This window comes from Pantherophis guttatus, chromosome 1 (genome assembly GCF_059756535.1).
Source record: "Pantherophis guttatus breed Tessera chromosome 1, ASM5975653v1, whole genome shotgun sequence".
Classification (NCBI taxonomy): Eukaryota; Metazoa; Chordata; class Lepidosauria; order Squamata; family Colubridae; genus Pantherophis; species Pantherophis guttatus.
In genome coordinates, this window is record NC_142063.1 from 242,188,703 (window position 1) to 242,209,815 (window position 21,113).

At 37.6% G+C, this 21,113-nt stretch overlaps 1 protein-coding gene across 1 annotated transcript in view; it reads right to left on the reverse strand.

The window, feature by feature from the left end:
• Positions 1-20,673, reverse strand: part of ASCC3 (activating signal cointegrator 1 complex subunit 3) — a 211,215-nt gene extending 190,542 nt beyond the window's left edge. The window contains exons 1-4 of the mRNA XM_060689118.2: positions 20,523-20,673; positions 15,734-15,884; positions 12,733-12,883; positions 11,337-11,920 (exon numbers count right to left, since the gene is read on the reverse strand). Of these exons, the coding sequence (XP_060545101.2) occupies positions 11,337-11,920; positions 12,733-12,883; positions 15,734-15,823 (825 nt within the window). The 5' untranslated portion in view covers positions 15,824-15,884; positions 20,523-20,673. The remainder of the gene's footprint in view (positions 1-11,336; positions 11,921-12,732; positions 12,884-15,733; positions 15,885-20,522) is intronic.
• Positions 20,674-21,113: the final 440 nt, after the last annotated feature.

Below are 21,113 nucleotides of genomic sequence, written 5' to 3' on the forward strand. Positions count from 1 at the left end.
ATCAACACTGTCAAAAATTATTGCCTAATCCAATTCAAAACATGATCCACGCATGGAAGTCCAAATTTACACCAGTTCTTACGAACACTGGGAGATGAATTCAAATGAATCAAGCTATTAAAAAAAAAAAACTAAATTATCATACTATCAGTCATACTTGCTGAACAGCAGAAAATTAATTAATTTATAGAAAATTACAAATCTTCTCTGTATATTAGTGCATTAAAAAAGAAACTTAGTTTTGTTGGAAAATATCTAGTCCTGGGTGAAGGAGGTACGATTGGCCACCTTATAAAGTCCCACTTAGCAAGTTGAGTAAACTACATTTTTCTCAAAAAGCTAAACCGAACTGGTATCTAGATGACTAGACTAGTCTAAGAAGTTGGAAAACACACCAAAAAGTAATGCCATATGTTGCCCCCAAAACTCCACAAATGTATTCATAAAATCATCAGGAGACAAGCTTGCCTAAAGGGATCCTTAACATCCCCCTGAAAACTCCAAGTAATTTTATACAGTATTCAAAATAGAACACAGGATTTTTTTCCCCTGACTGAAGCTTTGTAGATATTTTCTTCACAATCCATAATTTAAATCCATTATACAAAATACCATCATGCTACTTAATGAAACAACCACATCTTCCACAACACTAGATCTATAATGTCAAATAACATAACTTCATAATTTCTAAACAGCAGCAAAATCAACTCCTCCATTTTTTGTAAGTTTAAAAAAGTATGTTAATAATCTTTAAAAACCACTTATGAAATTACATTACAGTATTATATAAATTAGTTGCTGAAATCTGCTTTTACTCAAGATAAAACTTAATATCCAATATCAATGAGCCTCTTATTTTGCATTCCTAGGAAAAGCCATTTGTGTAGTTGCATGTTTTAAAAATTATTAAAAGAGAAAAAGAAAAGGGGGGGGCTTTTGGGGTTTTTTGGTCTGAGGAAGCATAAATTGTCCTTGTGTGATATTTAAAACAATATTTAAATAGCATTGCTAAGAATGTATTCACGTGTAGTCACAAGAAAGGAGAATGTTACTATTTATGTATGCAAATCTATAAATTTTCCCAAACCTGATACATTCTGTATACGTGAAAAAAAAAATCACAATGAAATACTAAAAAGTTCATATATAATTCTCTCAATTCTCATTTGCATTTCTTCCATATAAAGCCATCAAAATGTTCTTTCAAGTGTCAGAAAACCATCAACATCAACCATGTTAAGTCATGACTTAACTCCAATAAGTCATACTAATATCTTGAATAGTCCAATAGGCAATTTTCACACTATTGCTAGTAGTTATATCTGTATCTTGACACTATATTGATTAGTGAATACCATGAATATCACAATATCACAAAATCATGGTATAATTACAAAAAAACCTTAACTATTATTACACTTCTTGTATACAGGTAGATCTCAACATATGGCCACAATTGAGCCCAACGTTTCCATTGCTAAACTAGATAGTTAAGTGACTTTTGCCCCAGGTTTGACTGAGTTTTGACCTTTGTTGACACAGTTGTTAGATGAAATCACTGCAGTTAAGTTAGTAACAATGAGTTAATTAGTTGTTAAGTGAATCTGGCTTCCCCATTGACTTCACTTGTCAGAAGGTCGCAAAAGGTGATTACATGACTCCATATAATTGGCAGGTAGCATGTCATAAATACATGCCACTTGCCAAGTGTCCAAATAGTAATCACATGACCATGGGGTTGTCATAATGGTCTTAAGTGTGAAAAATGGTCAAAAGTCACTTTTTTTATGCTGTTGTAACTTCAATTGGTCACTAAACAAATAGCTGTAAGTCGAGGACTGTACCAATAGAAAAACTTCCAGCATTAATTAGGGGAAAACTGGATTAAAACTAGGTAAGCAACTGGTGGTCCTTACAGCATCTTTATTCTGTGGACATTTGGAAGGTCATACATTGCTTACTTTTGCTCTTATGAAGTTTATTTTCCATAAGAATACAGGATGGGATATAAAGGATCTAAATCAGTTTTTATTTTTACATGAAGAATCTGGCAAAACACCACTTGGCAAAACAGCTTGGAAAGTAAGGGGATTTTTAATTCTATTTCCCAACAGGCATAGAGTTATATTATTAAAATAAAAAATGATAATTTAAAATAATACAAACTGTACTTGAAAGATTTTGGATCTGTGTCTTTGTAAATATAGTCATTTTCATTTCTTCTGGCAAAATGTTAAGATTTTGGAAATCTTGACTCTTAATTACTGTTATATAACTAGAGGAAATTAGTCGATTGAATCTGATTAGTACATCATACAAAACAAAGTTTATGTTTGGCACAGTTGGAGGAGGAAATTTGTTGACAAGATGAAGATGCCACAGAAAAGGTCTAGACCCGTGATGGCGAACCTATGGCACGTGTGCCACAGGTGGCACGCGGAGCCATATTAGTGGGCATGCCAGCTCAGCTCTGGGGCGCATGCGTGCACCGGCCAGCTGATTTTCGGGGCTTCTGAGCCCACCAGAAGTAGGGAAACAGGCTGTTTCCTGCCTGGGGAGGGCCTGGGGGGCGGGGTGGGGAAGGCCCATTTTTCTTTCTTACCTGGCTCCAGATCCTCTCTGTGTATCTGGGAAGGGTGAAAACAGCCTTTCCCACCCCCTTGGAGGCCCTACGGAGGCTGAAAGGGCCCATTTCCCAACTCCTGGTGGGACAGGAAGTGACGTTTTTTCCTGTCCCCAGCCTCCAGAGACTCCTAGAGAGGCTCCTACAGACTCCTAGAGAGGCTCCTACAGACTCCTAAAGAGGTTCTGGAGGCTGGGAACAGCAAAAAATGTCATTTCCTGTTCCACCGAGAGTTGGGAAATGGGCCCTTTCAGCCTCCGTAGGACCTCCAAGGGAGTGGGAAAGGCTGTTTTCGCCCTTCCCAGATACACAGAGAGGATCTGGAACCAGGTAAGAAAGAAAAACGGGCCTACCAGGCCATCATGTGCCAGGAGCGGGGGGGGAGGGGGAAGGGGGTTGCACACTCATGCGCATGGGCACCTGCGTGCGCAACCCTCCCCAGCCCCCCCCCTCTCCTGGCATGCGATGGCAAAAAGGTTAGCCATCACTGGTCTAGACCAAAAAGCACATGCTTGTTTTCACCAATATGTAGCACAAGGTTTCTATCCTTGGCTATAGACAGATGCTTAAACCTAGCAGCTGTAAATAATACATCTGAATTCCTTAGTAACATCCTAGGCCAGAATTCTAGGCTGCAATTTCCCCCTTGTGTACTTAAAGTTGGCCATCCGAATTGGCCCATTTCATACATTAAAAAATGCACTGTTTATTTCTAAATGAACAATCCTGTACTTATAGCATTGTTTGACATTGAACTGCTTGAGACCATCAAGGAAAATGTGCCCCTGTTTAGATAATTAGGTCTTTATAACACATGCATTGATAAAGAAGCCAAAAAAGATACAACAGGCATTAAGAAAACTGTTTCCAATCCAAATGCGTCTCAACAATAAATTGCAGTTAATTGCAGTTTTATGAATAACGGCAACTATGCTGAGCTGTGTGAGTTGCTACCAATTTCAGTTTAAATACTGTACTAAATATGTAGCAGTAAATGGCAGGGTGGATTTGATTTAAATCGAGTTGATTTAAATCACAATTTAAATCATGATTTAAATCACTAGTAAAAAGGCTTGATTTAAATCAACTCGATTTAAATCATAAATTTTAAAGAGCAACTGTCATCTCTGCTACTTCTTTTACCCACTGTTGACTCACCGATAGTCCCAGTGTTGCAGAATATACAGCCTCATGCTACATAACTAAGCTCCATTTCATGCTGAATAAACTAAATTATTTATGTATCTTAAATAGAAAACTATTTTACAATAGATTTTTACCCCAAAAGTTTTTTATTAAAATAAATTCGATAAAAATCAAAAAAATCCGATTTAAATTTTAAAAAATCCGATTTAAATTTTAAAAAATCCGATTTAAATTTTAAAAAATCCAATTTTTTTGATTTTTTTTTAAAAAAATCATTGATTTTTATCCACCCTGGTAAATGGATCAGCTCCAATTTAATTGGTCCTGAATAAGCATGAGAACTCAAGTGTCATCAGATTATATGGACAAGATTTATTTATGAGGAAAATTTATGGGGCTGCCTAAATTCACTCTCAGTGACTTACAAAGGCAGCTTACAAAGATAAAAGCCCAATACCATGTAATAAAAAATGTGAGTCAAATTAGTTTATTTTATTAGTAATAGTAGTATTTAGTAATAGTAATAATTACTATTATTACATTGGTTTTACAAGATCGGGTTTTAGACAGAGCTTTGCCAGAGCCCTTCCCCATTTCAAAAGAAGCCAATTGATTACATAGCAGTTTACAAGCACTGTGTATGTTAGGAAAGAAGCAGCTGCAATGGAAGAGCGCTGAAAGCAAACTTTGGTCCTATTTCAGCAAAGAAAAGCAGCAGCTGGAAGGCATCTGGCAGATTTGGATGTTGATGCATCTAAAGGGAGAGGGAAAGGGCAACAGCTAATACGAAAAAGCAAAGTCTTGGATGCCATTAGAGACAAATGTGCCAGCAGGGAACATGGGTGGACTAGTATGGAAGATTTGGAAGCATCTGGTTTGCAACAATTAAGACCCCGTTTTCCTGCTACTGTAAACAAAAGCACATGCTAGATTTCATACGCATTTTGTGTTTGATAAAGAGTACAGGAAAAGTTGTGACGAGAAGTGCTTTTTATTTCCCTTTTAAAAGAGACCTTTAACAACAAGGTTCATTTATTTTTGTATGACACATTTCTTGAAACCTTTTGGAATTATATATGATGCTGGTGTCTTTTGCTTGCTTGTTTTTTTAAAATAAAAAAATCATTTGGTAAGCCAGGAAAGTGTTCAAAAGAATATCAGTCCTTACTGTCTAGGTCCCCATTTTTAAAACACTCAGAAGTGACATTTAGGTTGAAAGGAAAGCATCTTATATAAACTCTTGAAATTCCCACTTTCTAAAGGACAAACAGTTACTCATCTCCCAGTACAGAGATGGGCAGAAGAAAATTCTGCATCTGTTAGTAAAATCTGGATGTAGTTTAGTTCTGTACTCAAATGAACCACAACCCTCCATCAAAGTCCAAATTCAAAATTTTAATTGCTATATGGACTCACAAATGAAGGCGAATATACGTGTCCCAGGATGGATGGATCCTGCTATATGGATTCTTAGTATAATGTACATAGAGGAGGACATGGGAATTGCTAATGAAAACAACTGAGCAAACAGAAAACTAAATGAAAATCATCGCAATAAGAGATTTTAGAATGTATCACCAAACAGCATTATTGGAAAACATGAAGAAATAGCTGCAATCCAAAGTGAGTGTGCATAATACAGATAGTCCTCGACATACAACCCCAATTGAGCCCCAAATTTCTGTTGTTAAATGAGACATTTGTTAAGTGAATTTTGGCCCATTTTATGTCCTTTCTTGCCTCAGTTGTTAAGTGAATCTGAATTTCCCCATTGACTTTGCTGGTCAAAAGATCGCAAGACGCAATCACATGACCCCAGGACACTGCAGCCATCATAAATATGAGTAAGTTGCCAAACATCTGAATTTTGATCACATGATCGTGGGGATGCTAGAAAGGTCATAACTGTGAAAAATGATCATAACTTTTTTCAGTGCCGTTGTAACTTTGAACAGTCATTAAATGAACTGTTGTAACTCTAGGACTACCTCTACCACTTGAGAATTATACCCAAACAAGGAATGAAAAACAGTCTGTGGGTTAATGCTGTAAAAAAAAAAGTGCAACTATACAAACTGGGTCCTTCCAAATAATTTGTATTTCAATGTACAGCAGCTTCTGCTGATGAAGCCAGCAGCAAAAGATTTTTAAAAAGCCCCCCAAATACTTTGAGGGCACTGGATTGCCTTTTCTTTCAGGGATGGATTTTATAAGGGTTACTGTAGTCTCTCAATTTAAAATAATACACTTTGAAGGTTTATTGAATAAGATGGTCCCACCAATGCCAAAGGCAATTAGTTTGAGTTCCTGGACTGTGTAGTGTTGCAGAAAAAGTTAATTAAAGAATATAAATGGAAAAGGTAAGATGAGGCACATCAATACTTTTAAATCCAGCATTGAACTACAGCTGTTGGGAGCTTCAAAGAGCATGTTAATATTGAAATGGGGCTATGCTGCTTTGATCTGAATGCTAAAACTGGCTTAAAAGCATGAGGCCCTTTCTAGCAGAATGAAGGGATCAAATCAGCTTGGTTCAACCACAGAGTAGCAATTCAATTTTCCAAATCAAGGCACTGTCATATTATATGTCAGATTACATGTTGCAGTGGTCTGGCTCACATTTAAAAGTAACGTACCATTTATAGCCATGCTGTATTGGCATGAACTTCTGTAAACTACTGTGGAATACTCAAAATCCAGCTCTTTATTCTTCCCTCGTGACTAAGGGCAGGAAGAAATTATAATTCATTTCCTTTTTCCTAATTCTTGGCTTCTCTCATATACTAATTTGTTCAACAAACTTTATTTGTTTAACATATTTGCGTAGCTGCCCGTCTCACATGAAATTGATTCTGGGTGGCATATCATTCTTAATTAAAAAAAAAACATAGTCACAATTAAAAAATAACTATAAAAAGGCACACAAAACAGAAGAGGATAACAATAGCACTTAAGACTTACATACCGCTTCACAGTGCTTTACAGCCCTCTCTAAGCAGGTTTACAGAATCAGCATATTGTACCTAACAATCTGGGTCCTCATTTTACAGACCTTGGCAGGAGAGAAGGCTGAGTCAACCTTGAGCTGGTGAGACTCGAAATGCCGAACTGCTGGCAGTTGACAAATCAGCAGAAGTAGCCTGCAGTGTTGCATTCTAACCACTGCGCCACCACGGTTGATGATACTAACTATAGTAAGGGAGTCACTGCAAAATGTCCCCAGGGATCCAAATGTCATAATGTAGCCACCTTTTATCTAATCTCTCTTTGGGGAGGGACAAGATTCCACAAGGGGGTGCCATAGCATAGAAGACCCAACTCACGAGACCTGCAAAATGTAATCTCCTGGAAGACAGGACCCACAACATGCCTTCTTTGCCAGACTGGATGGGGTGAGCAGATGTGATGAGAAAGCAGCAGATAACCAGGCCCCATGCTATGGAGGGCTTTAAAAGGTCAAAAACAACACTTGAATTGGACCTGGAAGCAAACCAGAAACCAAGGCAGCTGACAGAGCAGTGGTATAATGTGTACTGTTCTAGGGGCACACATAAATGCCTGCCCACTGGTGCATTTTTGCATCAGCAGAAGCTTCCAAGGCATCCCCACGTAGAGCATATTACAGAAATGTATACAAAAAGTGACTAGGGCATGAGTGAAATTGAGCAGAGTCCCCTGATCTAGGAAGAGCTGCAATCGGCACATAATAGGAAGCTGTTCAAAAGCCCTCCGAGCCATGAGCGCCACTTGGCCTTTGAGTAAGAGTCATGAGTACAGGAAGACCCCCAAGATAGTGTACCAGGTTTACCTGAGGCTATATAACCCCGTTCCGGCACAAAAGATGGCATGGATCTAAAATAGAAGGCACCAAAATCCAAAGCTACTCAGTGTTTCCAGGGTTCAACTGAATTCTGCTGTACCCCATCCAGACACTCACAGCAGCACAAGGATAAGACATTTGCAGCATCACATAATTCATAAGGGGCAGAAATGTATAATTGAATATCATCAGCATACCAATTATATCTCATCCCATGGTGGAGGAGGAGCTAATCCAGTGGCCTCAGATAAACAGGGTGGGTTAGAGTACCAAAACCTGTGTGGTACCCCACAGAGCAGGTGCTGAGAGCAAGATCTCTCCTCCCCAATTACCTGGAATTGATCCCAGAGAAAGGAGGGGAAGTAGCACAGCACCATGCCACCCACCTCCAATCTTCTGAGTTTATTCAGAAGATTTTCGAGGTTTATGGTACTGAAAGCTGTAGAAGTCAAGTAGGGCAAGGACAGATGCACATCTCTCATCCAGTCCTTGTCAGAGATTATTCAGAAGCATGACTATTTCTATCCCACACAGGTCTGAATGAAAGATAACCTGATAATTTATAATCTGCTTCTTGAAGTAACCATGTTTTAGCAAATTGCTTAAATAATTTTTACCTAGGATTCCTAGTTCATGTTAACAAGATTGCAAGTGGAATAACGAAAATGTGTTAATTTCTCCTCCTGATAAGCAGAAATGGGGATAGCAAGCACACCCACATTTGAGGCTTTACAGTTGCCCACTGATACATCATTTTTAAAGATGTTATAAATCACTGTTCAAAATAAAGTTACCTTTGCTACTGGTTCACTCGCACAGAGGTATTTGATGATGTCCGGGTGGATGGGTGGAGCCTCCCACCACTGCTACTATCATTCGCCTGAACCGGGGCCAACCGGTAGCAACCCACCACTGATTTAAACTAAATACTGGCATTTCTCAAAGAAAGTTGTTAAGTGAGTTTTGCCCCATTTTATGACCTTTCTTGCTACAGTTATTCAGTGAATCGCTGCAGTTTTTAAGAGTAGATTTGATTTAAATCAAGGCAATTTAAATCAAGATTTAAATCATAATTTTTAAAGAGCAACTGTCATCTCTGTCCCACAGCAGCTCCTCCTCTGACCTGCTGTTGACTCACCAACAGTCCCAATATTGCAGAATATACAGCCTCACGCTACATAACTAAGCTCCATTTCATGCTGAATAAACTAATTTATTAATGTCTCTTAAATAGAAAACTATCTTTAGATAGATTTTTACTCCAAAAGCATTTTATTAAAATGAATTTGATAAAAATTAAAAAAAATCCAATTTAAATTTTAAAAAATTGAACTTAACTTTTTTTAATCCGATTTTTTGATTTTTTTAAAAAAAAATCATCGATTTTTATCCACCCTGGTGGTTAAGTTGGTAACACAGTTGTTAAGTGAATCTGATTTCCCCATTAACTTTGCTTTTCCGATCACAAAAAGTGATAACATGACGCTGGGACACTGCAAATGTCATAACTACATGCCAATTGCCAACTGCCTGAATTTTGATCACATGATCACAGGGATGGCACAGTAGTCATAAATGTGAAAAACAGTTATAAGTCACTTTTTTCAGTGACATTGAAACTTCAAATGGTCACTAAATGAATGGTGATAAGTCAAGGATTACTTGTACAACAGATAAAATACCTAACACAAAAACATCAAATCAGTGACAGCTGCATGCAAACCAGTCCAGTTGTATGAATATTTTAGTCCAAGGATTTTTACAACAAAACCAAAATCCGAATTCAGATATTGTACTTTGTCTAAGAAATTCAACAGGAACCTCAACATCAACATGCAGGGAGGGAGGGAGGGAGGTGATAAAAAGGTATTTTGAGACCTTGCATCTGGTAGTTCAAACTAAAAGATATTTGAAAATACTTTTTTTCCTTCTTTTGCAAGCAGAATTTGTATCGATTTATCACACAGTTCCAGCAGAGGGTGCTAGAGTAACATATCTGTAGTTGAGAAAAAGGATTGATTTCCCCAAAACAACAAAAAAAACAGGATATTGAACCTAACAGTCACCTACATAATTTAGATATATTTTTGCCAGGGTGCTGTGATCTCTCATAGGACATTCAAGTCTTTTACACAATAAGAAATGAAATAATACACAAATACAAGCTTCTACAGATAGTATTAATTGAGCCAGAAAATAAAGTTAAAGGGAAACTTATCCTACTTCTCATTTTATCATGGGAAAACATTTTCACAACACAAAGTAGCCAACATAATATAATTATTTGCAGACAGATTTTTGGCATTTAAATTGATATGTAAATAGAATTATTTTTAACTGGTTATTTTTTTTTTTTTATAATGTATTTTATTACTGTTGGTAAGTGGCCTTATTGAATATCTAGCAGGCAGGCAAGATATAAATAACAGTGCTTCGCCACCAATTCCTCCTTCCAAAAAATCTTCCAGTTTGTGAAGAGAAAGTTGAAGAAATTGAGCGATCCTACTAATGACTTTGTTCTGGCCTACTTTGAAAGTAGCTCTTGACATGTCATTGAAAAGCCAAGAGTGATCCCACATCTGTAAATCTGCTTTACATTCTCCATTTAGTTCACAATGCATTTTATACAGGTAGTCCTCGAGTTACAACCATGCAATTTGTAACCTCAAAATGTATGCTGCTAAGTGAAGCATTTGTTAAGTGATCTTGCCCCATTTTACAACTTTTCTTGCCATGGTTGTTAAGTGAATTACTGCTTTTGTTAAGTTAGCAACATGGTTGTAAAGCTTGCCCATTGACTTTGCTTGTCAGGAGGAGGTCACTAAAGCTGATCACATGACCCTGGGACACTGCAACCATCTGATCACATGACAATGGGGATGCTGCAATAGTTATAAGGGTGAAAAATAGTCATAAGTGTGAAAAACAGTCTTAAGTCACTTTTTTCAGTGACTTTTTGAATGGTCACTAAATGAACTATTGTAAGTTGAGGACTATTTGTATTCAACTATTTAGGTTTTGGTTTTATAATCAGCAAATATAATAAATTTAATAATTAGATCCAATCTACACTATTCAGTAAGCCTCATAGTACCTTGACATGCTCTCAACCCAAACTCTGAGTCCACTTAACTCTAGATCCCAAGTTCATAGTTGGAATGGATTGCATCCCTGCTGTTCTAAGAACCAGTGCTTCACATGCAATGAAGATTAGTCAATTTTCCTTTCAGGTCATTGCTTTACCCACCCAGCTTTCAAGGTTCTTCTAAGTATGGGCAGCAGTCAATCGACAGCACATAAAGTTTCTGCAGAACAACTGTGTGATAATTAAATCCAAGACTGCATTTTCTTATGCAATCAGCTAAAGGAAATACACGATAGGAATAACAAACTCAAGATCAAGTTTGGTGTGAAATTATTTTTCTCATATCAATGCATCACATTACCATTTTCCATTGGTTCAAAATGCCGCTTCATTTTGCATTCAAAACAAAGGAACAAAAAAAAAAAAAAAAAAAGAGGAACAAATCTGATACAATCCTCCAAAGCTGCCTGATATGCTAGCCACCAAGATCACCTTCATGCTATTTTCGCTTTGAGCGAATATGTGCAAAGGTTTTTGCAGAGGCTAATTGTGGGGAGAAAGAAACTCTAATGTACAAATAGCTTTGATTCCAACTTTAGATTTGAACGATTTATGCTTGTTATGTTGACAACAGAAAAGAACATTAAGTGCACCCCTACCTCATTCTGAAGCTCATCACCACTTTTATGGGAGGCAAGCATCTCATACAAAGTACAGCAAAGGTGTTCCATTGTTGGGCCTGGAGTATTTCCTTGCAGGGAATCATTCAGATACTTCCCAACTTCACACCACAGGAAAGTATCATCAATTTTCCCAGAAGACCTTGCGTCAGACGTTTCACCACAGTTATTTGGATAATGTTCAAACTGGTTATTAAAAATCTTCTCATAATCCAGGCTAATGACTTTCTGGTCATCCATTTCACCGTTTAAAAGCAATTCTTCAAAGTTGTCCAAATCGTGCATGTCAAAAGAAAATGCAATATTTCTGCCAAAGGACAGCTTTGGGTCACTGTTTAACTCTTCAGAACTTTGCAGAAGAGTAGCAAGCTGTTCTTCGGTAAAATATGAAACAATCCGACTGGCGGCATCACAGGCTGCAGTGGCAGAGGACGAGGGAAAAGGTCCAAAGACCTGCTTAATGGCTTGAGTTTCATCACGACCAATACAGTCCTTGGCGTAAAGCATTTTAAAAAGGAAGGTAGCGCCACTTTCAATTGCTTCTTCGCCATTCTCAGATCCCACTGGATGTAGGAAAACGAAAGCAGAGGGGAAAAAATGACAAGTTTGACGAATTAACTATTCATAATACAATTACATTTGATGAGACTTAACCTTGGGTGATGTTTTTTTTGTATAAACATCTTGAAGCAGGGACATTTTAAAACATGAAAATGGAAGGAATAAGATTAAAATAGTTTATTTTATTGTTAACAAAAATGTATAACTCAAAAAGGTGAGAGGAGAAGGAAAAACATTTATTTGTAATTACAGTGTAGATTCTTGCAAAATATTCTACCTCTAGAGACAAAATGTGGTGGAAATTTCTAGATCGTGCCCAGATCAAATCAAATGTGCTCCCCAATCCCAGTTTGACACTATTTGACAAGGCCCTGAAGATATGGTTCTGACAATGGGTCTGGGACAGGGGTGGGTTCTACTTACCCTTACTACCGGTTCGCAGTGGGGCCGCTCGCGTGCACCCTCTTCTGCGCATGCACAGAAGCATTTTGATGATATCGGGGTTGGTGGGCGGAACCTCCTGCCGTTTTACTACCGGTTCTATAGAACCGGTGCGAACCGGGGGCAACCCACCACTGGTCTGGGATCCCCAGAATTATATGGAGCCCATCAAGTGGCTGGACTAACCATTGTTATCAGGACGCTGAGGAACTATTGGCTTTTGTATTGGGGTTTTATCTTTGTAAGTCACCTATAGTCATTGAGAGTGAGTTGGGCATATAATTATTTTTAATAAATAAATAAAGCTTCAATTCCTACCTAAATCAAGGGTCAACTGCCTGTTGCTATTGTATCCAGTCCAAACCCTACTTACCTATTTGTTTGGCAGCATGAAATAGTGTTCTTAAATCACCATGTACAGATTGCTGCTGTTCCTTGAGTGTGTTTTCATCAATAAATGTTACTATTTTCTTCCAAGTGAGATCCGAATTGCACAGCTGTTCTTGTAACTTGGATCTTTTATCCTATGAACACAATAATTCATAGTCAATAGTCAGCCTTTCTTTGAATCCATTGATCTTCATTTAGGTAAAGTGACAGATGCAAGTTTTCACCACACGTTAAAATTTAATGTACATCCTGTCAGGTTTCTTAGTAAAAATGAACATTATAAATTGAAAAGATTGCATTCATATGTTAAATACAACAGTATCAGCATTTAAATCACTTAGAATAGGATAAAACCTAAAAATTTAGAAACCGAATTGCATCTTCTCTTTAATAAAAATGCACTCACTCCAATAAAATATCTGCCTCATAATGACATTAATAGGGAATCTTTTACTCATGGAAAAACCATGGATGCAAACTATGGATTCTGAATCAGGCTGATTACCTTACAGTATGTGCAACAGATCCAAGCATCATCTTTGAGAGGAACCTGTTTTATTTCACATATTATGCGGGACAAATTCAAATCAGCTATTAGGCATACAAGTCCCTCTTCCCGCCCCCCCCCAAAATTCTTGAAAGTCTGGTAGTTATAACAACTGCAGGATTTCTGCAACTAAGTTATGAGGAAGCTATGCACACACTTAATTCTGCTGCCATTTAACATCTGATGACTTTGTTTCAAGATATCCAGGGAGAAATGTATAATAGATGCCAGGGTGGATTTGATTTAAATCAAGTTGATTTAAATCACAATTTAAATCATGATTTAAATCACTAGTAAAAAGCCTTGATTTAAATCAACTCGATTTAAATCATAATTTTTAAAGAGCAGCTGACATGTCTTTTCTGGCAGCGGCTCCTCCTCTGACCCGCTGTTGACTCACCAACAGTCCCAATATTGGAGAATATACAGCCTCATGCTACATAACTAAGGTCCATTCCATGCTGATTAAACTAAATTATTAATGTATCTTAAATAGAAAACTATCTTTAGATAGATTTTTACTCCCAAAGCATTTTATTAAAATAAATTTGATAAAAATAAAAAAAATCCGATTTAAATAAAAAAAATCTGATTTAAATAAAAAAGATCTGATTTTTTTTATTTAAAAAGAAATAATTGATTTTTATCCACCCTGATAGATGCTAACAAATTGATTTTAAAAGTGATGGCTTATAAAAGAGAATATAGGAGGCTTATGAAGATATTTGCATTTCCTCCTACAAATGCCACATGATAAAAATGCTGAGAAAAGGCCTGAAACCAAAACTATGCCCTTTGTTACACAAATACGAGAAACAGAGAGACAGGCACCATATAAACTAAAATAGATAATATTCCCTTTTAAAAATACTAGTGCTACAATTAAAAAGCTTAGGATTGTCTACCATCTACTCCATTCCCCACTTTTCCAAGTTCAAATGCATGACAATAGCTTCTATTCATTCTCATTCTCTCTCTCTTTCTTCACATTTTTTTCCTTTCCATTATGAGAAAAGGTAGAACTGGTTATTTATTTAAGAAACTCCTATCTCACCCCCAGAATTGCAATTTCCAGTGACATTTTTCATTTTTAATTCTTCCTTTCTTATCCTTCTCCATTTCACCACCAGGTTTTTTATTATGGTTTTCAATTTTTCCAAAAGACAAGATTCCAAAGGAAATAGAACATGAATACATACAAATGTATCAGCACAAATACAATCTCATTATGGACCCATCTAATGCCATGCCAGTTATACTGAAAGCAGTGGCAGCTAGAAGAGCAGTACATCCAGATTATTAAATATAACAAGTATTCAAACTCGTCTATGACATCCATCAAGCGATTATTTAAGAAAAATGCATTAGAGTGCTGTGCAGTATGTTCCTTCAATTTATGCTATATTAGTTGTTGCTGATGCTTGTTTCAGTGAATGGATTCTCTTTTAATGGCTCATTTAGTTGTGTAAGTGCACTATCTCAAATGACATAGAAAGAAAGAGCCAAATTGCCTTTCTAGTTCAGAGATAAAAAAGAAACTCCCCTGGAATAAAAAATATGATCAGTAGAGTTACTGTGAGTTATACTGACATAATGGAAATCAGGATCAGTCCTAAAGAGCTTAAGTATGTGTAGGTGTTGATAGCATCTTACTATCAAACTGAGAAGTGCCAATTTCTTTCTTTTAAATTTACTGAAGAGATGTAAGTGATTGGAGCAATTTCATTTTGTATTTAAAGTGATGACACTATTCTACCTTGCTTTTTGTTTCATAAATATTGGCATCGGAGAGAAGTTTGACTAAGCAGCAGGAATTTTGTACGCATGAAAAATTAATCTAGTCCCTAATTATTATATCAATAATTTCTGATGACACCATTTAGAACTTTGCTTACAAGATAACAGAAACATAACAACATACAATAAAACCTCAATTCAATGTATTCCCATTCAGTTGACTTTAGAAGGAATTGACATTTTAGTCCATAAGTAGTTAAGTAACAAAGTCTGTTGCTCCCAAAGCTCTCTCCAAACTGCTCCAATATTGCTGATATGGCAATGTAATATTCTGCAAATTTACATCATTTGTATAAATTTACATAATTACAATTACATTAATAATTATAACTATGTAAATATACTAATTGTATATACTTATGCAATAATATACAATTAATCTATGGAATCATGGTCCTATGGTAAAACAGACACAGAGTTTTTGATCAACTTGGTGGATGCTGGCAACCCCTCCTCTAAAATGGCCATTGTTGCCAACAAGAGGAAACTTAGCTTGGATTATGTGAATTTAACTAGAAGAAACCACTAATGCAACATATGGAAGAGACTTTGTGATAAAGTTACTTACATTATATATATGTTAACTCTACCCAACATGTTAAAATCCTTTTTGTGCTTAACATTCATTCAAATAACTTACTGTTATGTCAGCAGATTCTTCACTATAATCTTCTTGTTTACTGACATTTGAAAAGGAACGGAGAGCTCCTGTTAAGCGAGGAAGGGCCATTTATTATCCATTCAGCGATCCATATGAAGGTACATTAAATTCATTTCCAATTTATGAAGTCCTGAAAATGAACGAGATAAAATTAAAGTTTGGGTAACTGCTTAAAAACTTTAAGGGCAAAACAGAACAATTATCTGAATGACTCCAATACTGCTATGCAGTAGGCTTTTCTGTAAGTAGGCATCCAAGCAGCAATATTCTCTATTTTCAAAGCTCAGAGTATAGCTTTACCAGCTCAAACAAACAGAAACAATCTGGAAAGAAAAAAAAAACCCTGTAATGAAGCAGTCCCCCCGCCCTTCCACAATATGTAATTTAAATAGTCAGCAGAACTGATAAAGTGAATGTTTTCCCTTTTCAGGCAACTTTAAATACACTGTATCTGATACTCTTCTATTTGATAACTCTTGAACCTAATTGCTAGAACTGATTCTTGTATGTTCCTTCATTACAATATTTCTCAAATTTCATAATGCTAGTTTAAGAGGTTTTTTATAGCCTTTCCATCTTTCTGTAACCTCATTTATTCTATTAAATTTATTCCCTGATTACTCTTGACTATTCGTACCTTAGCTGTCAATTGCCCTGCATGTTTTCTGACTTTCTTATAAACATGTCTAGTTTTTTTTTTTCTCTTTTTCCTATTATTTTCCTCTACTTGTTGAAATTTATGGCTGAGGTATCTTCCTTATTCATTGCTTGGTAATGAAACCCTGCATTCAATTGCCATTTTCTGCCGCTTGAGAAAGATGATTTTCCCAATCATCTTTCTTTGGTTGGGGTTGGATTGATAACATGGGCATTGCAGTTCTATTTTCACTCTCTCTTCTCATAACTCTCCTCATATTCTATGTCATATAACTTATATGTTCTGAATATGTTCCTTATAGCTGGCTAATATTCCGATTGTGTGTTTTTTAGATCAAATCATGTTAGACCATTTGATCTAATAATTTATACTTGGAATAACAATCTGTAACTGGAAGCATTATCACTCACTGGACTATATTTTTATTTATCTATTTCCTGTTATGTAGTGTGGAATCTGAATATGTTACCTGAAGCAAATATTGCCAATAATATTGTTTCTTAATATATTTACTTCTAATTAACAGAGAAATCAGATATCCATTAAGAGGAGAAGAAATGTTTTGTGTTTTATACTATATCAATAACTAGGTCATATTTATCAATAACTAAATGTATATCCTTGGGGATAGTGTATACCTTTGATTATGCCTTACCGAACTGACATATAAGAAAACATTGTTAACCTTTGAATTATTATATAACAAATGTTGTCTAAGTCCAGACATATTTATAAATTATTTAAAGCACCGAGTTTTTTCAGTATCCCTATTGATAGCTCACTAACATTCACATTTCAGAAGTATAATTAATGATATCACAGTCTATAATTATTTCATCCCCCTCCTATAAAAAGAAACAGGAAGAATAGCTTTTCATGTTCTGGTAGAGATGTTTCCAAAGACTGACATCATAAAGTACTCATCACCTCCTGCAATGATTGGTAGAAGCTTAAAGAAATATACCCCACCTCTTTTTTTTAATGATCCATTATTCTTTCTGGTAAAAACAAAAACAGAGCTGGAGGGGAACAACAATGAATCAATTCAAATTCAGAAAACTACATTAGGCAAAATGGAATTCAGGCTAAGGAGTGCATACTGCACCTCTCCTTTGATACAAAGTCATTTCTTCCTAGTTAGCTAGGAGTTAAATTGTAATGTGTTATGGGAGTTAATTTTGGCTTAACTGGAGTATGAATTCATTCTTTTTTAATATGTTATGCTATATGACTTGTTGTTTGAACCCAACCATGATTTATTCAATGAGCCACTATAAAAAAATTCATAGTTTAACATAGTATGAGTGTAATATGTGAGAAATACATTTACATATTACTCTTTAGTGCCCTCAAATTAAACAGTTACTACTTTACTTGTTTTATGAGATTATTCTATAATGTTCAAGGCATAGCTAACTTTATCATATCCTTTTATCTACTGGATTATCTTTCCTTTTTCTGTCCAAGTAGTAACAGTATAACAAAATAACAGAGTTGGAAGGGATCTTGGAGGTCTTCTAGTCCAACCCCCTGCTTAGGCAGGAAATCCTACACCACTTCAAACAAATGGTTATCCAATATCTCCTTAAAAACTTCCAGTGTTGGAGCATTCACAACTTCTGGAGGCAAGTTGTTCCACTGATTAATTGTTCTAACTGTCAGGAAATTTCTCCTTAGTTCTAGGTTGCTTCTCTCCTTGATTAGTTTCCACCCATTGCTTCTTGTCCTACCCTCAGTAAGATCTGGAAGATCTGGTAACTCCAGGCCCCAGTGGTAAAGCACTGTCAGCTTTCCAGTAGTTGGGTTATTCAGCATACTCTCGCAACCCACATGGGCCCTATCATCTTTGGCTTTCATAAAACCATTAAAACCTGGCTTAACTTATTCATCCTGAGGTAGAATCAAGTGTCTATTGCACAATGATAATTTGGTAAGGGAGATTGTGTTTGTTGTTATCCTCCCCAATGTGTTCCACATATTCTTTGAAGATTCTTTTGTTTGCTTTTACTTGGAATTTATTTGAAGTTTAGTCCTATTGCATAAGCCATCTAGAGTCATTTTATAATTGTAAAGGTAACGGTTCCCGTCGCACCTATGTGCTAGTTGTTCCTGACTCTAGGGGACGGTGCTCATCTCCGTTTCAAAGCCAAAGAGCCAGCACTGTCCGAAGACGTCTCCGTGGTCATGTGGCCAGCATAACTAAATGCCAAAGGTGCATGGAACACTGTTACCTTCCCACCAAAGGTGGTTCCTATTTTTCTACTTGCATTTTTTACGTGCTTTCGAACTGCTAGGTTGGCAGAAGCTGGGACAAGTAACGGGAGCTCACCCCATTACACGGCACTAGGGATTCGAACCGCTGAACTGCCTATCTTTCGATCGACAAGATCAGCGTCTTAGCCACTGTGGCACTGTGTTAAGTATAAATTTTATATTTGAGGCAAAAAATAAAATAAATGCTTACATTAACTAGTTGGTTTTTAATAATTTAATTCTTAAAATAAAGAATTTATGCTAGGCAGAAAAGAAAAAATGTGCATTCTCAGTTTACAGTGCCGGCTTCAGGAATTCATAATTTTATTTCCAGCAGGCCAACAATGAAAAGGAAACTTTAATTATTAGAAATAGTAAAACTTAGCTCATATGTTTTGCTAATTAGAAACCAACACACCACATTATATCTTAGCATATGAATCTAGAAAGTGACTTTATGTGCACAAATATCTATTTTCATAGGCTTTTACTGTATTAGAAACAACAAACATGCCATATGATGTTGATTTTGTTTATTCTTTTCACTTTAAACAAAATGTTTGCAGAAATGATGCAGCAAGTTATTCATAAAGAGCCTTGGTGGCCCAGCAGACTAAAGCACTGTTAAGTAACACCAGCTGCCTGCAATTACTGCAAGTTCAAATCTCACCAGGCTCAAGGTTGACTCAGCCTTACATCCTTTCGAGGTAGGTAAAATGAGGACCCAGATTGTGGGGGCAATAAGCTGACTTTATATAAAAAAGAACACCGCTGGGGCGGGGGCGAAAGCCCTACTAAGCAGGTATATACAAAAAAGTATGAAGGCTATTGCTTAACACATTGTAAACTGCCCTGAGTCTCCGGAAAAGGGCAGCATATAAATTGAACCAATAAATAAATAATAACAGAATCCTGCAAGCCTGATTGTGCTTGACCATTCTTCCTCACTCTTATATCCCAGTGTCTCAGACAGGTGTTACCTTAAGCCATTTCCAAATACCATCTTGTCTGCCTGCCTGCCTGCCTGCCTGCCTGCCTATCTATCTATCTATCTAACGATCTATCTATCTATCTATCTATCTATCTATCTATCATCCATCCAAACATTACCATCCCCTTCTTTGCTTTTATAATGAGCTTTGCCTATTTCCCTCAATTTCCCTCAGTTCCCCCCAGTTCTTATAACTCAGCAAATTCTCTTAACTCCTGTTGAAGGGAGATAACAACCTGTAAAAGATCCTCAGCAATGGACACTGCTTTGGAAATAAAGACTCATGATGGACCCCAGCAGGCCTTGCTTCCCTATCAGCATAAGCCTGACACACACAGACACACACACACACACAGAGTGCACAGCTGTGATTCTTCTAACCAAGATCAAAGTCCTTTTCTCATCAGCAGAGCATAAAACTTCCAAGACGCAATTAGTACCAAGTCAAATTTCTAACCAACTCTTTAGAAGTACGGGCAGCTCAGGATACCCACCCCCCAATGGTAACACACACACACACACACACACACCACCAGAGATGAGTCTGCAAGAGTTCAGGGAGGCTTAACATCCCAAAACCTTCCCTAGGAGGAGGTCAGCAGGGGACGGAGTAATGGAAACTCAAGATCCCCCCCCCAAGGGGAAAAAGAAACCAACAACTGGAGCTTCTTTTCTCACTGGCAACGAGAGCGATGCCCTTCAAGGGGGTTGCCAGCACTCACAACGCTTATTCGTGTGATAGGTAAAACGTGCCAAGAGGCTCGAACCATCCCTCCTTTTCATGTTCAGATCACTCGCGGGAGAAGATCGGGAAGCGCTGGAGACCAGGGGGAAAGAAGGGCACCGAATGAACCTGCTCCGCTTACCTTGCTCAGCTTTCTCACCCTCCCCCAGCCACGACCGGCCACGCTGCCACTCCGGCTGCTGCTGCTCCTCCCCCTCCCAAGGGCTGTACTTGCCTTCACACTCTTTCGACTCGGCCGCTTCCGGGTTTCTCTCCAAGCGCAGGCGCGGCCCAGTCCTTCCGCTGCTTTTGCCGGCTGAGCCCAGCGGGCGGGGCTGCCGCCCTGACTGGAGCGCTCCCGGCGCGCGTGAACGTTGCTTGGGGTGGAGCGCGGAGCCCCGCCCCCTTGGAGAATCTGCGACTTTCTCTTTCGCTTCCTCCAAGCGCTTCCTGGCTTGGGAAAAGCGCACGTCATCATCGGCTGGATGAAGGCTGAGAGAGCGGCCGCTCGCTGGTTGACAGAAAGACTTCCGGTTTGCGTTGGAAGCTCTCGCCCCCCCCCACCCCTCCCTCTCCCCAGCAGTGCCTTGCGGGCTAAAATTACCTCTCCGCCTATAGATCCAGGAGAAGAGCAAATCCAGCCAAACTTGGAGAGTTGAAGCAAACGGGAGCGTTCAAAAACTTCATTTAGTGATTTGTTCCCAGCAGTTCGATGTCTATGGAGATGCTCAGC